General features: G+C 23.8%; 1 protein-coding gene across 2 annotated transcripts; it reads left to right on the top strand.

Moving 5' to 3' along the window:
• Positions 1-10,810: 10,810 nt before the first annotated feature.
• On the top strand, positions 10,811-14,619 carry LOC122849841. 2 transcript variants are annotated; one of them, XM_044148683.1, is made up of 4 exons: positions 10,811-11,230; positions 11,736-12,010; positions 12,097-12,313; positions 12,410-14,619. In XM_044148683.1, exons 1-4 carry the CDS (start codon positions 10,986-10,988, stop codon positions 12,534-12,536), a joined length of 864 nt encoding a protein of 287 aa, XP_044004618.1. In that variant the 5' UTR covers positions 10,811-10,985; the 3' UTR covers positions 12,537-14,619. The 2 variants fall into 2 exon arrangements, with proteins under 2 accessions (XP_044004618.1, XP_044004619.1); XM_044148684.1 differs by having other exon boundaries at positions 10,844-11,230; positions 12,385-13,874.
• Positions 14,620-15,016: the final 397 nt, after the last annotated feature.

Below are 15,016 nucleotides of genomic sequence, written 5' to 3'. Positions count from 1 at the left end.
ACACGTGGCACACCCACGCATTAACCAGAGTAGCCATTGCCGCACCCATTTAATTTATATATATGTATTTATAAAGATAGAAAAAGAAGTTGGGTTGGGCCGAGGTTTTCTCCATTAGTTACCCAGACTAAATTCATGTGCATCTATTATAAAAAAAAAAAAAATGAAAAAACCCCACTACATTTTAAATATAAAAAATATTGATTTTATTTATTGATCAAAGCTACTGTTAAAAATTATAATTATATTTAATTCAATTAATATTTATGAATCACAACATCAAGCTTAATAAATTATCAATAAAAAATTAATATTATTTTTTTTTTGTTTTTCGATTATAACTTGACCTTAATCTGTTGATAGTAAATTCATTTTTTTTTTTTATTGTAAATTGATTATCAGAAGAATTGATTGTCAATAATAACGAAATGTAAAATTAAAATGGTTAAACAACTACTTCTGGGTATAAATTGATTGTTCAATTATTACTGTGTCCTCAATTTACTCCAAATATATATATACATATACAGGCAGTAGCAATATAATACACACGTGATCTAAAATCCCGAATATTCTCATGGCTATAACTGAAATCCTAGTTAGCCGATTGTAAGTTGAATGTGCACCTGAGTCTCATTATCCTCATGGTCCTTTAATACGCATATATATATTTTACTATGTTGTGAAATAAAACCTCCAACTATAGTATATATCCTCCTCTTTTAATCACTCAACAGATTAACTGCTGATAAAATTCGTATACTATTTTTAACTACATACACATTCAACACCTTTATCCTCAATAAAAAAATAAAATATTAACACATAAATTTATAAATAAATATATAAACTCATGAAATAATAAAACTTTTTTAAATTTAATAAATTAAATATTTAATTTGAATCCATTTTTACGAAAATAAATGTTTTAAAAATTTTATTTTTTTATAATTTGATGTATATTAAAGATAAAACTGACGGTTAATTTTAATAATTAAAACAACAGACTGTTAATTATGTAGAGATATAATTTGAGTGAGATCCGGGGGAGTATAAATATATATAGTGACAGGGTGAAAAGTTCAGAGGTCCAATAGATCCACCCCTCTCGAGTGATCACTTTGTGTATACATCAGACCAGGTCGCTATGAACTCTCAGTCTCTCCCTCTCTCTCTCTCTCTCTTGGCTAATATATATATATGTTGTTGTTTTCAACGTCATCATCACTAATAAGCTCATTAGTGTGATAAACTGTACATATAAACATGCGTGCCATGCACATACGATATGTTGTGCAAGAGACAACGTCATTTATTACGAAAATCACTTGTGACGTTTGTAAGATTAATGATTATTTAAAAGCACTTTGAGTAAAAGCATTTTTCTTTAATGATAATTTTTTTTATTTTTGGATTAAACGATGAGTTAAAAATAAAAAAAAATATATATGTTATCTGTGTGAACGATAAGTAAATAGATTTTTATATAAAAAAATTTATGAAAAATTTTTAACGTTTTTTTATTTTATTCATTTTATTTGAAGATTAAAATTGAAAGAGAATTTTTAAATATAAAAAAAAAAAATTAAATATTAAAAAAGAGGCATGCTGTTAGATCGACACATTGAAAATTGACACGGGCTAGTTAGACACATAAAATTTACACGAATAAAAAAGACACAAATTAATTAGATACAGTTTAGAACGACACAAATTGAATTCCCACGTATTAATCGGACACATAATATTTTAATTATTTTATAAGACACATAAAAATATTATACTCATAGTTAGACACAAAATAATTCGACACAAAATAATTAATAAAAAATATAATAGACACATATTAATTATTATTAGACACATAAAAATACAACAAAAATAAATTAAACACATTAAAAATAGAAACATTGAAGATAGACACATAATTAATCGACACGTAATAATCGGACACATTAAAATAAAAAACTTCAAAGAACGACACAATAAATTAGACACTATTTAAAATGACACAAATTAAATTTACATGTATTAATCGGACACATAATATTTTAATTATTTTATAAGACACATAAAAATATTATACTCATAGTTAGACACAAAATAATTCGACACAAAATAATTAATAAAAAATATAATAGACACATATTAATTAATATTTGACACATAAAAATACGACAAAAATTAATTAGACACATAAATATAAAAATATCAAAGTTAGACACATAAAATATTGACATGTTTTAATCGGACACATTAAAATAAAAGAACGACACAAATAAAATTTAAACTTAATAGTTGGACACATTTGAGTCCCACATAGACAAATTCGTCTATTACAGTGTGTCGGTAATTCAGAAAAAAAATGAGAGATGGCACTGTATGTGTTTTTCTCTTTTCAAATGGTCAATGTTTTAAAAATTGAACGATTTAATTGAATTACATAATTAAATATCACATATTCTTTGTCTTTCAATTATGTTATTCAATTATTTTTGCAATTAATTATGTAATCTAATTAAATTAATTCAATTTTTAAAACGTTGACCATTTAAAAAGAGAAAAACTGCATTATTTTCTCATTTTTAAAATTACACACTGTAAATAATTTTGTAACTATGTATGAACTCTATGTGTCCAACTATTAAGTTTAAATTTATAATGTCGTTAATATTTAATGTGTCCATTAAAATATGTCATATTTTATAGCAGATATTTTTATATTGTGTCTAATGTTACATGCTTATTTTGTGTCAAATATTAATTAATATGACATATATTATTTTTATTGATGCATTATCGGTATTGATATATTTTATGTGATAATATAAAATATTAAAATATTATGTGTCCGTTAATACGTAATTTTGTGTCATTTTAAATACAGTCTAATATTGATAGTTAACGAAGTACAATGTGCCGCGATGTGTTTCTGTCAAGCTATTTATTGGTTTATTATGATGATGAATAATAATTATGTGTCTATTATTTTTTGTCAATTATTTTTCGAATATTATGTAATAAGTGTATGTGTGTTATAAAATATTAAAAAATTATTGTGTCCGTAATAAATTGTATTTAATTTTATCGATGAATAAAATAGTGTAAATTTATGTCTAACATTTAATTAAATAATTGAAAAGAATTTTAATCAATAACTAACAGCATGCAAAATTTATTTTCTTTTTTTTTTTATAAAAAATTAATATTATATATTAAAAAAAATGAAAAAAAAAAAAAAAATTAGAGTCGATTGAATTGAGTATTCTATGTATTTTTTTTTTTTTTAAATTCATTCAATGATTTTATTTTCATAATATTTTAATTAAATAATAAAATATTTAATTATTAACTCAAAAATTTTATTTGGTATACGGAAAATTGTTTTGCATTTTTTTTTTTTACTCCAAAAAAACAAAACAAAAACAAAAATATTTAGGGCGTGTGTGAAGTGTGTATGTGTGGGTGCATTTACCGAATACCAATCACACATGCAAACAACCTTGATGGATGACGTAATTTATTTATTTTTTTTTTTTGCGGGGTGCAAAAAGGAACGCCGTGAGAAAAAAAAAAAAATGAATAAAAAAACTCACTCAAAATACTCCGATAAATAGAAACTCGGAAATTGACAATAAATAAAAATTAACAATCGTTAAAATATGTAATAATTAATAAGCCAAATATGATAATTAATAATTATAAAATATGAAAAAAAAAAAATATTAACCCTCATACCTTGTTTTTCCAAAATCCAGTGAATTAAATAAACTTTTATTTATTAAAAGTATTAATTTCATATCAATAAATTAATTAACACTCAATATAACCGAAAAAAAAAAAATACATATATTCACGAGCACTTTATCCCGCCAAGGACAACTTCAATACTGTGACATAAAATGGCCGGCAATGTCAAATAATTTTTTTTGCTCACAGGGGGGAGGTGACGAAAAAAAAAAAAAAAAGTGCCGAAATTGAAGCGTCATTTGTCAATGAAAATTAATTAATCAATTCAAAATTTTTATAAATAATTCATATTGTAAATAAAATTAAAATAATAATTAATTAATATTTACAATTATATTTTTATTATATGTAAAAACCACATGGCAAGATTTTTTTTTTTTTTTTCTCACCAGCTCCATGAAATACACTAAAATTATTATTTCTAAATTACATCAAGAATATTTCTCACTATCAAAACGACTGAATTATTATGTTCTTATAATATACATTATTTTTTAACAATATAATGATAAACAATTTATTAATAATAATAAATAACAATATAAAAATCACGAGCGACCGGACCTTTGCGCGTGCCACAGGCCAACTGATTTTTTTGTTTTTTTTTTTTTTATTTTATCGGAGTGGGGGAACGGTTGAATACTGCAACTACGAAGAGAAACAAAAATAAAAAAAAAAATTTTTTTTAAATTTTAAAATATTTAAACAATAATAATAACAAATGAAGAAATTTTTGTGAAAATTTAAATAAATAAATAATAAATATAAAAAAAAAAATTATTGAAAAAAAAAAAAAATATAAATGAAAATGATTTATGTTTGTGTGTTGTGAGCAGTAAATTTGAGTAAAAATATTTAAAAAATTTTTTAAAAAATAGTATTTATAAAAAAAAAATTTTAATTTAATTTAAAATATATATAAATTAAATTTTTGTATTTATTTTAAGCCAATAAAAAAGTCTTACAAGTAAAATTATTTTTCCAATTTTGTGTATATCATTAAGAAAATTTTTTTTTTTCAAGTTAAATATATGAGGGTTAATAATGGGTGTTTTATGTAGTCACATAAGCGTGTTAAAATAAAAATCTCTGTACCCGACAAAGGCAAAGTTCAAACACAGGAAATGTATGATCATCCAAATGTAACTTCCGTTTTTACACGTTACGTATCGTTGAATTTTCCTCCACCTTATACCAATAAAAAATTTATATACACCCATCAGTACACCATTAACTTTGCACTTTATTTATTTTTAAAATTTATTATTTGCATTGAAAATATTATATACCCACACAGCTCGTCACATGAAAATATTGTTTTTTCATTAAATTATTTTCTCTGAATTTTTTTTTCATATATAAACCATAATAATGAAGCAAATAAAATGCCATGTAATGGAGGAAAAAAGTAAATAAAGTGACGATTAAATTGTATATATTCGTCAAATAAAAAATAAGATATTAAAATGCAGAAATAAAAAGAAAAAAATAAAACAATAAAGAGATATTTTTCACTGAGAGCGATATACATAAAAAGCCTTTATAATCCTGTATAATGTCCAAAAGAAAAAGCTTTTTAACGTGAAAAAAGATATTTTTAAAAATGTGTGTTTGTTAAATGATAGAAATTTTTCTAACGATTGTGTCTTTTGTTGGTTTGTGATATATAATCACAAAGATAAAACGCGATGTCAACACAAGCTGGCTCTAAAAGGATTTTTATATTTTTTTTTTTTGGCAAACTGCCACCTTAATCGTCAATCTGTAAATCTGTTTTGCGTAAACCGCACAATTTATTTTCCTTTTTTTTTTTCGTTTAATAATTCAGGGAATAATAGCGATATAAGGTGAGGCATTTATTTATTTATTTTTTATATATACATACACTTCCTCGACAAGGAGACTTTTAATGTGACAACAATGTTGCTGTTGTTTTTGTTGTCTTAAATATTTTTTTAATATTATTTATTTATTTACCTAGGGTGTGCCGTAAAGACAGGAAGTACCATGCCATTAGACGACATATAATTTCCTCGTCCTTCAAGGATGATTGCCCTGAATAATGTCTTTCTTACCATTAATAACATCCTTTTTTTTTTTTTTTTTTTGTCTTCACAATTGATCATCAAAAGCAAATTTAAAAATAGCAAAATTAATTTTTAAAAAGTATAAATTACTTGGTTAAAAAATAAAGTTATAATTTCATTTTACATAAATATAAAAAAATTCAAGGAAAAATATTTATGATATACGTTAAAAAAAAAAAAAAATTAATGTTAACAAAGCTTCATGTACTTTTATTATACATTTTCTTTTTTTTAATTTAATTTTTTTTTATTTTCTCTTTTTTTTCTCATGATTTAAAATATAAAAAAATATATAAAGTTAACAAAGTCTTTTTCTCTCCTGCGTGTCAGAATGTATACACAGTCCTTTGCTCAGTAAAGTTAAAAAAAAATAAAATAAAAAGGGTGAATAAGACGAGCAAAAAAAAAAAAAAAAAATGAAATAAATACGAAAAAAAGAGCTTCACGCTCAAGTAGTTGAGAAAAGTATTTGCTCGGACCAAGAGTGTAATCTCAACAAACCACCTGGCTCGTTGTTATTAAAATTTTACCTTGAAAAAAAAAATATAACACTTTTATCAAATGTGTATGATAAAAAGTCAAGATACAAAAAAAAAAAATAAATATAAGTCAAGTGTGAATGAAATGAAAATCAAAAAAAAGAAAAATAAATATAGATATATTTACATAAAATTGAAAATAAAATTCACAATAAAGTGATGATAAAAATAAAACATTAATATAAAATCATGAGTAATGAAATTCATGAGTGAGTTGATATATATTTTGCTGGAATTTTAATATCAAATTTAATAAATTCCAATAGTAACATTTACAAATTGCAGTAGTCGCATGAGACATTGCAGTTTGTGATATTTCTAACTCATCAAGAAAATATTTAGAATAACGTATTTCCTTTATCCATTCTCTAATTTATCCAGCAACTATTCATCCCTCTTAATATAACTACTACATAATCCCGAGGGAACATTGAAGCAACCCGCCCAAAACTGGTTGTACAAAATTACCATAGAAATTGGCGTCAGATGTGAAACACCAACCTAGTTACTCTATGTCCATCCATTGACGTCATACAAATGACAAAATAGTTTTACTCAAATTTATTTATAATGCATTTGTGTATATACATTAAACATGATTGTATATATATATTTTTTAAACACACTTTTAACAAATTAATAGCTCCAATTACTTTGAAAAAAGCATTATCATGTTATATCGATTTGATAAAAGTTTTATTTAATTTAACCGATACAATAGAAAAATAAATTTACTAAAACTTTATTACAAGTCCAGAATAATGGAATATAACAATGACAATATTTTGAAAAAAAATTAATTAATTAATTGAAAAACAAAAAAAAATATAAAACAAAGATTTGTTTTTTTTTTCTTTTTCATTGAGTTTTTTCTTTATCTTAATATTATCCATTATATAATAATGGAATATTATTATCGAAAAAGAAATTAAGACTTCAATTGTTGATAGAACAAAAGATGGTGAAACGAATTTAAGTTGTAGAATCGAATTTAGGTGTATATAACTGAGTTAATCATTTGGAAAATTTACGATGAATTTGTAACGAAATTTTTGAATAGAATCAGTGAGTTAATTTAATATGGTTTGTGTGTGTGAGTTATGATAATCTATATTGATAATGAAATGACATGTGTTCGTGTGTGTATATTTGATAAGTTGGTTGTCATCTTTGTTGCAATTTAAACTGTCAATTGGCTGATGGATAAATCCAATGATATTGTATGTAATCAGGCGAATAGACTGTCAATAAATCCATGAAATTCATTGAAATATAAATATTAAAAATAAAATCAAATAATATATAAATGTTTTTTTATTTTTCTATGTAATTAAATTTTTTTTTATTCAATTTTTTTTATCTAGTATTGATAAAATACAATTGAATTTTTTATTTTATATGAAATCCGATTTTCATGATGATGATATTGTGTATAATAAAAATATATATTTTATTTTTAATATATTTCAAAAGATTTTTAAAAATATAATAATTGGATTTATTTTTATTTAAAATTTTTAATTTATTATTTATAATTACAGTTAAATTGGTATTTATAAATATAATTGTCAATTAATATTATTTTAAAATATAAATTTAATTAGCGGAAATAATTTAAAAATAGAAAAAATTATTTTTTTTTTGGTTATATAAATTGTAAATATATAAATTAGATTATTATTTTTGGAAAAAAAAAATAAATTGTATTTTTAATTACAAATAAATGATTATTTTAAAAATTAAAATTAAAAAAAATATTATGTATTTTTATTTTTAAAAAATAACATTTAAAAAAAATATTTAATTAATAATTAAATTTATATTTTATTATAATTGATAATTTAAAAAAAATATAAATTTAATTACCACCTCAATTAATACTCAATAAATAAATTTTTCAAAAAAATATTTCTTAATTAATTCATAATAAACAGCTTAATTAAAATCTATATCAAAGCTCAAAAAAAAAAAAAAAAATGAATAAAATATTTGTTATTTTTAATTACAGTTAAATCAATAATAATTTTCAAAAAAATTATTTATTTATTTATTTATTAATAGAAAAAAAAAATTTATCAAAAAAAAAAAGATTTTTTTAATAGTCAGTTGCCTGGTTGAATGTTGTACCGTCTTTATTGATCGAAAGCTCAGAGGAGCATAGAGTTACAGGCCACTGGCGCGTCAGCCCTCTTTCTACATATACACATACACAAGTGAATACTACCATCACCATTCCAATACTCTCTTGACGCCTCCCTCAAATACTCCCTCACAATATATATATATTTATCTCTTTTCCTCTCATTTCATCCCTTAACATCAAACTAGATACATATATATTCAGATTCAACACACAAAACTGATGCTGACACGTAACACACAACACATTGCCAACAAATTTTCATGATTTTCAGCTCCACTAACCTTGGAAATTTCCATCAGTTAAATTCTAGTACCCGAGTCATAAACTCGATTATAAAACATGAAAATAATAATAAACTTGTATATGATGATATCCATATAATTATATCAAGTTTATTTCTGATAGATTGTTAATGAAGAAACGCATCAAGATTATTATATTAACACGCAAAAACTTGTATATAACGTTTATGAATATATATGAAAATATTACATGTTGTTTTCCAAGATGTCTACTAGGCGACAAATATTTCTTGATGAGTTTGCAATGAAACGTGCAAAGGGTTAAATCTCATTTACTATTTTTTCGTCAAGATAAATGTCAAAATATAAATATAAATAAAATTTAAATTTAAAAACAATTAATAAACAAAATAATGGCAATTATATTTTTTATTTTGCAATAATAATTATTGTACTCTTGTAAATTGTAACGGTTGATTTTATTGAATTTTTTTTTTTTTATGTTTTTTTTCTACATCGTTTAATGGATAGTTTAAATAAATAAAAAAATTATGTGATTCGCCATCTTGGGATATAGTTTAGTCCAGTATATATAGCTTATATCTCTTGGGAGGTACATTGCTTTGGGTGTGGCGAGTATAATTGGACGAAGGCACTCGTAATTGCTTTGTTAAGTAATTAGCCGGTCGGTTCGGCACGAGCCTCTTCTCTTACCCAGTGCTAATTCCGGCAATTTGATTTTAAACCTAACCCATCCACCCATCTCTACTATCTACCTGGTCTAACCATCAAAAAAAAAAATAACAGTCATTGTGTTGCTTTTTCTGTCGCATGTATTAATTAATTTACAGAAAAAGTTAAATCTCTAATTGAACTTAAAAACTTTGAAATTTTTATATCAAACATTGGATTAAATGTATTTTTTATTTTCCCAATTTTGTATAATTGTTTTTTTTTTTTTTTTTAATTATCTTTGTTGTCTGGTTTGTCAATACATTCATTTAAAATTTAATAGATTAATATTTGTATTTTGAGAGAATATAAAAATATATTTTTATACTTGGAAAAATTTATGTATGTCATTTGAAAATTGTTTCTTTTTTTTTATTATAAAAAAATTGTATGAAACGTCAAAATGACGCTTGGGGGGATGAACGTTCAAAAATCTTTTGTAAACTTTGAAAAAAAAAAAAAAAAGATAAAAATGCAAGGAAAAAAGAAAATAAATAATAAAAAAAAAAAAAAAAAGTGCAGATATTGAAGAAAAATATCGTGGCCCATTTTCTACATCTGGAATGCAAAGTGGAGTTGGATCGATCAAAGTCACGTGCGCCCGTGTTGCGCTGCGGTTGCGAATTCACCTCCCTTAGCAACAGCCTGTTTTTTAAAAGCATCAATTTTATTTTCAACCTCCAATGACAAATATATATACAATCTATTTTGTCTTGAAAGATGAATTTTATTTTTAACTCAATTTTAATTACACTGGCGGCTAATAATATTAAATGATAAATTAATTGTCGACTATTGGAAAAAAAAAAAAAAAAAGATATTACATTTTTTTTAAATTTATTTTTCTTGTTAATTTCTTCCTACTGTTTTTACTTGAAATATTAATCAATCATAAATACATCAATTAATTAAAAAATTATATTAATTTAACAACACGATCAAAACACCAAAAATAGACTTAATTTACGAGCGTTTATTTTATCGCATCATTGAATCATCCAATTAGGCAACCTACGCTCGTTCCATTGTCCATTTTTTAATGATGAACAAAAAATAAAAAAAATATATATTTTTTACAAACCATTGATTAATCTACCCACACAATAAATAATTTTTAAAAACAACATAATTATATTGAGAATATATATGTTTAAAAAAAATCAACAAATGATCAAGGTTGTAAATTAACTGATGATCATCATCAATTGACAGTTTCATAAAAAAATGAATAACATAAACCTTCATGGTTGGACAAATTAATATACGATTGTTAAAATTTTATGACATTTTTTTAAATATAAAAGGCGAGTCAATATGTGCAAGGCGAGTTCAGTGTAGCAAAACAAACTAACCAAAGACGTTTACATTTGTCCTCGATGAAAAAATAAAACGATATATTATAATTTTATATTTCTTGTGAATCCTTTGTAATCCACAACATAAAGACAAGCCTATCTATTAAATTAATTTATAAAATTTGCCTATAAAAAGAATGTCGCAACAAGATATATTAGTCAGTGTAAATAACGACAAGGATATGTCAACATCAAAAACAAATTCATCATTACGTCTTAATCAAGAGGATTTAATTAATCCAGATAGAGATTGGCGTGATCATGATAATGATTCGGAAATAAGTGAAAATGATTTTTTAACAAAAGGAGCATTTTTATTGACACCAAGTCATGAATTATCAATGGAAAAAGCAGCAACAATATGTGACAAAATGAATTTTCGGTAAGATATTTAAAAATATATATTCATTTTTCATTATTGTCATCATTATTATTATTTTTTTGAAATGCCTAATCATCATTATCATTATTGTCAACTAGCACAAGCTCAAGATGCATCCATTCCACCTAATCAAGCAAGAACATTTGCAAGAAAATGAACTTCCTGCTAGGCTTCACTTGAATCACCCTCTTCAACATCTTCAACTTTAACGATATGCTCCCTAACCCAGCTGCATCAGCCAACCACTTTTTCATCCTTCTAACTTTTTTTATTTTCTCTCTTTTTTTTTTTTTCTTTTTTAACCATTTAATCTTCTGTTCTTTCGTTATATTTCTTTCTTTTTTTTTTTTTTTTTTTCTTTTTAATTTTCTACATCGACACTTGCACTAATAAATGCATATTCTCTCAACTTGCTACTTGGTGTTTTTCAAGTATATATACTTGATGCTGATGGGACATGAAAAATTTTCTATTTTATGTTTTTTTTTTTTGCAATTATTTACAGTGGTCCATTTTCATTGACTAAAACAGCAACTGGTATACTTTTTAAATTTAGTAGTATTGATGATTATCAGGCTGTTTATAAAAAAGGATTTCACAAAGTAACTGGTGCAAGATTTTATAAAAAAATTGCAATACCATGTAGACCAGCTAAAACATTTACTGTTTATGTACTTGATGTACCAGAAGAAGTACCAGAAGAAGATATAAGACATGCACTTTTTAAGTATCGTTCAATTGTCGAAGTTATTAGACTACCATTAAATACTGGAACTGCTGGTAAGTTAATTATAAATTAATAAATTATATGAAAAATCAAAAGCAATAAAATATATATTTTTTATTTTGTTTTTTTTTTTAAATAGTCAAAACAATTAATGATAAAATTAAAGCTGAAACACAAAATACAAATGAACCACCGACAATTTATACTGGACCACCAGTTATTCGTATAACACTTGCAAATGTTGAAGAAACATCAATGCTTTTGGGACGTGGTCTTGATTTTTATGGTGCAACATATTTTCCAACTGAAACACCAAATTCATCAACTCAAGGTTTTGGAAAATACAAAAATAGCAGGTAATAATTTATTTTTTAATTTCAATAAAATATTTATAAAAAGAAAAAATGATTTGTATATTGATATGTAGGCTTGATGAACAATTTCATTAACAGATGCTTGGAATTAGCTGCTGTTGGTGCTGGTCAACGTGTACGTGATTTATTACCAGTTTTTGATAACTCAGGATTTAGTAAATTACCACCACCAACAAGCAGAATAATTAAACCACAACGTAATTAAAATATATATGTATAACTTGAAGAAAATTACGTAAATGTTTTAACTACCAATTTTCGAAAATTCAACAGTCTACATTTTGTAATTCTCTATATAAATAACATTCTTTTGTCGTTTGTTCTTCATGACACGCGACTAGAGAACGATTCGTATTAAGGGAGTTACAATTAAGACCAACCCCGTTTATTTTGACTGTCCTTTCTCATCGATCCATGACCCACACTAAAGACCCAGGCAATTGTTTAACTGTTTCTGACAAGTGGCGAATAATTACTTATTGTTTTTTCCTTTTTTTTATTTCTTTTTTCTAAACTTTATGTAACTTAATAAATTTACTATTCAATTTTTATTACATCTAACATAATTAATATATGTAATTTTTATTGTAGAATATTTTAAAAAAGCAAATAAATTAATTAAAAAAAATTAATTGATATTATTTTTTTATTAGTGGATAATAAGAATAGAAATATACACACAATGACTCAAGCTATGACGTCAAATTCAATTACACAATAACATGAACATGCTGTCCTCGAAATCCCTGGGCGGTCAATTTCTAGTGAATCATATTGGAAAATAATAAAATTTCTCCTCTACTAATAATACTTCTTTTATATTTTATTTTATTTTTTTTTTTTTTTTCATGAAAAAACGATAAGTACTAATTACTTGAAAATAGAAAGAAAATTATATACATGAAAAATCCTAATATAAAAAGGACAAACATCATCGGTCTTCCGGACATTTGATTGGTCATTGTTTTTTTCTCACTTACTCTCATACAAATTTCTTTCTGTTTGCCTTTTTCTATTATTTTTTTATTTATTTCGTTAGCAACGAAAAAACAACAAAAAAAAGCGAGTAAACAAAATTTTTTTTGATATTTTTTATATTTTTTTTTTTTAAATTGACATATTAAGCTAGCACAACTTTTTTAATAATTATTAGATCTTGATGCAATTAGGCTTGGAATTTTGTGCAAATTATGTGTTTTTTATGTGTGAAGAAATAAATTTGAAAGAAAATTTTTTTAAATATTTTTTATAATTTTTTTAAAAATTGACATATTAAGCTAGCACAACTTTTTTAATAATCATCGGATCTCGATGCAATTAGACTTAAAATTTTGTGCGAATTATGTGTTTTTCATGTGTGAAAAAATAAATTTGAAAGAAAATTTTTTTTTTATTTTTTACATTTTTTTAAAAAATTCAAATATTAAGCTAGCACAACTTTCTCAATAATCATCGGATCTCGATGCAATTGGGCTTAGAATTTTGTACGAATTATGTGTTTATTATGTGTGAAGAAATAAATTTGAAAGAAAATTTTTTAAAATGTTTCCTATATTTTTTTTAAAAATTGACATATTAAGCTAGCACAACTTTCTCAATAATCATCAGATCTCGATGCAATTGGGCTTAAAATTGTAGGCGAATTATGTGTTTTTTATGTGTTGAGAAATAAATTTAAAAGAAAATTTTTTTTTTATTTTTTACATTTTTTTAAAAAGTTCAAATATTAAGCTAGCACAACTTTTTCAATAATCATCGGATCTCGATGCAATTGGGCTTAAAATTTTCTGCGAATTATGTGTTTTTTATGTGTGAAGAAATAAATTTAAAAGAAAATTTTTTAAAATATTTTTTACATTTTTTTAAAAAATTCAAATATTAAGCTAGCACAACTTTTTTAATAATCATCGGATCTCGATGCAATTAGGCTTAAAATTTTGTGCGAATTATGTGTTTTTTATGTGTGAAGAAATAAATTTGAAAGAAAATTTTTTTTCTATTTTTTACATTTTTTTTAAAAATTCAAATATTAAGCTAGCACAACTTTTTCAATAATTATCGGATCTCGATGCAATTGGGCTTAAAATTTTGTGCGAATTATGTGTTTTTTATGTGTGAAGAAATAAATTTGAAAGAAAATTTTTTTAAATATTTTTTATATTTTTTTTTTAAATTGACATATTAAGGTAGCACAACTTTTTCAGTAAACATTCAATCTTGATGTTATTAGACTAAAAATTACGTGTGAATTATGTGTGATTTATGTGTAAATAAATAAATTAAAAAAATTTTTCGTTAATTTATTTATTCTTTTTTTTTTTATGATAATACTTGTGTTTATAAAATCAATGAACAATGAACCTTTTAGAAGGTATAGATACAGGCGCGCGTATAATAAAATATGACAAATATCTTTTATTATTGTGGATATTTTTTTTTTTTTGTTGTATCTTTTGATATTACAAAAAAAAAAAATAAAATAATAATAAAATAAATGTTAACGACTGAAAGGCAAACTTGGTTATACTGAATTCAGTTACAGGATGAACACAACCCTCTCTTCTTTAAACCGGAAATTGCAGTGAGCAGTATAACGATAAACGTAAGTTTGCAAATGCATCGTTAGTAGTATTGCCAGAGGCACGATATACCAACCCTTTTTTTTTTTTTTTTCTCTTTTTTTTT

Source organism: Aphidius gifuensis, linkage group LG2, assembly GCF_014905175.1.
Source record: "Aphidius gifuensis isolate YNYX2018 linkage group LG2, ASM1490517v1, whole genome shotgun sequence".
NCBI classification, from domain to species: domain Eukaryota; kingdom Metazoa; phylum Arthropoda; class Insecta; order Hymenoptera; family Braconidae; genus Aphidius; species Aphidius gifuensis.
Note: the sequence above shows the minus strand (reverse complement) of the source record. Positions and strands in the feature narration are given on the sequence as shown.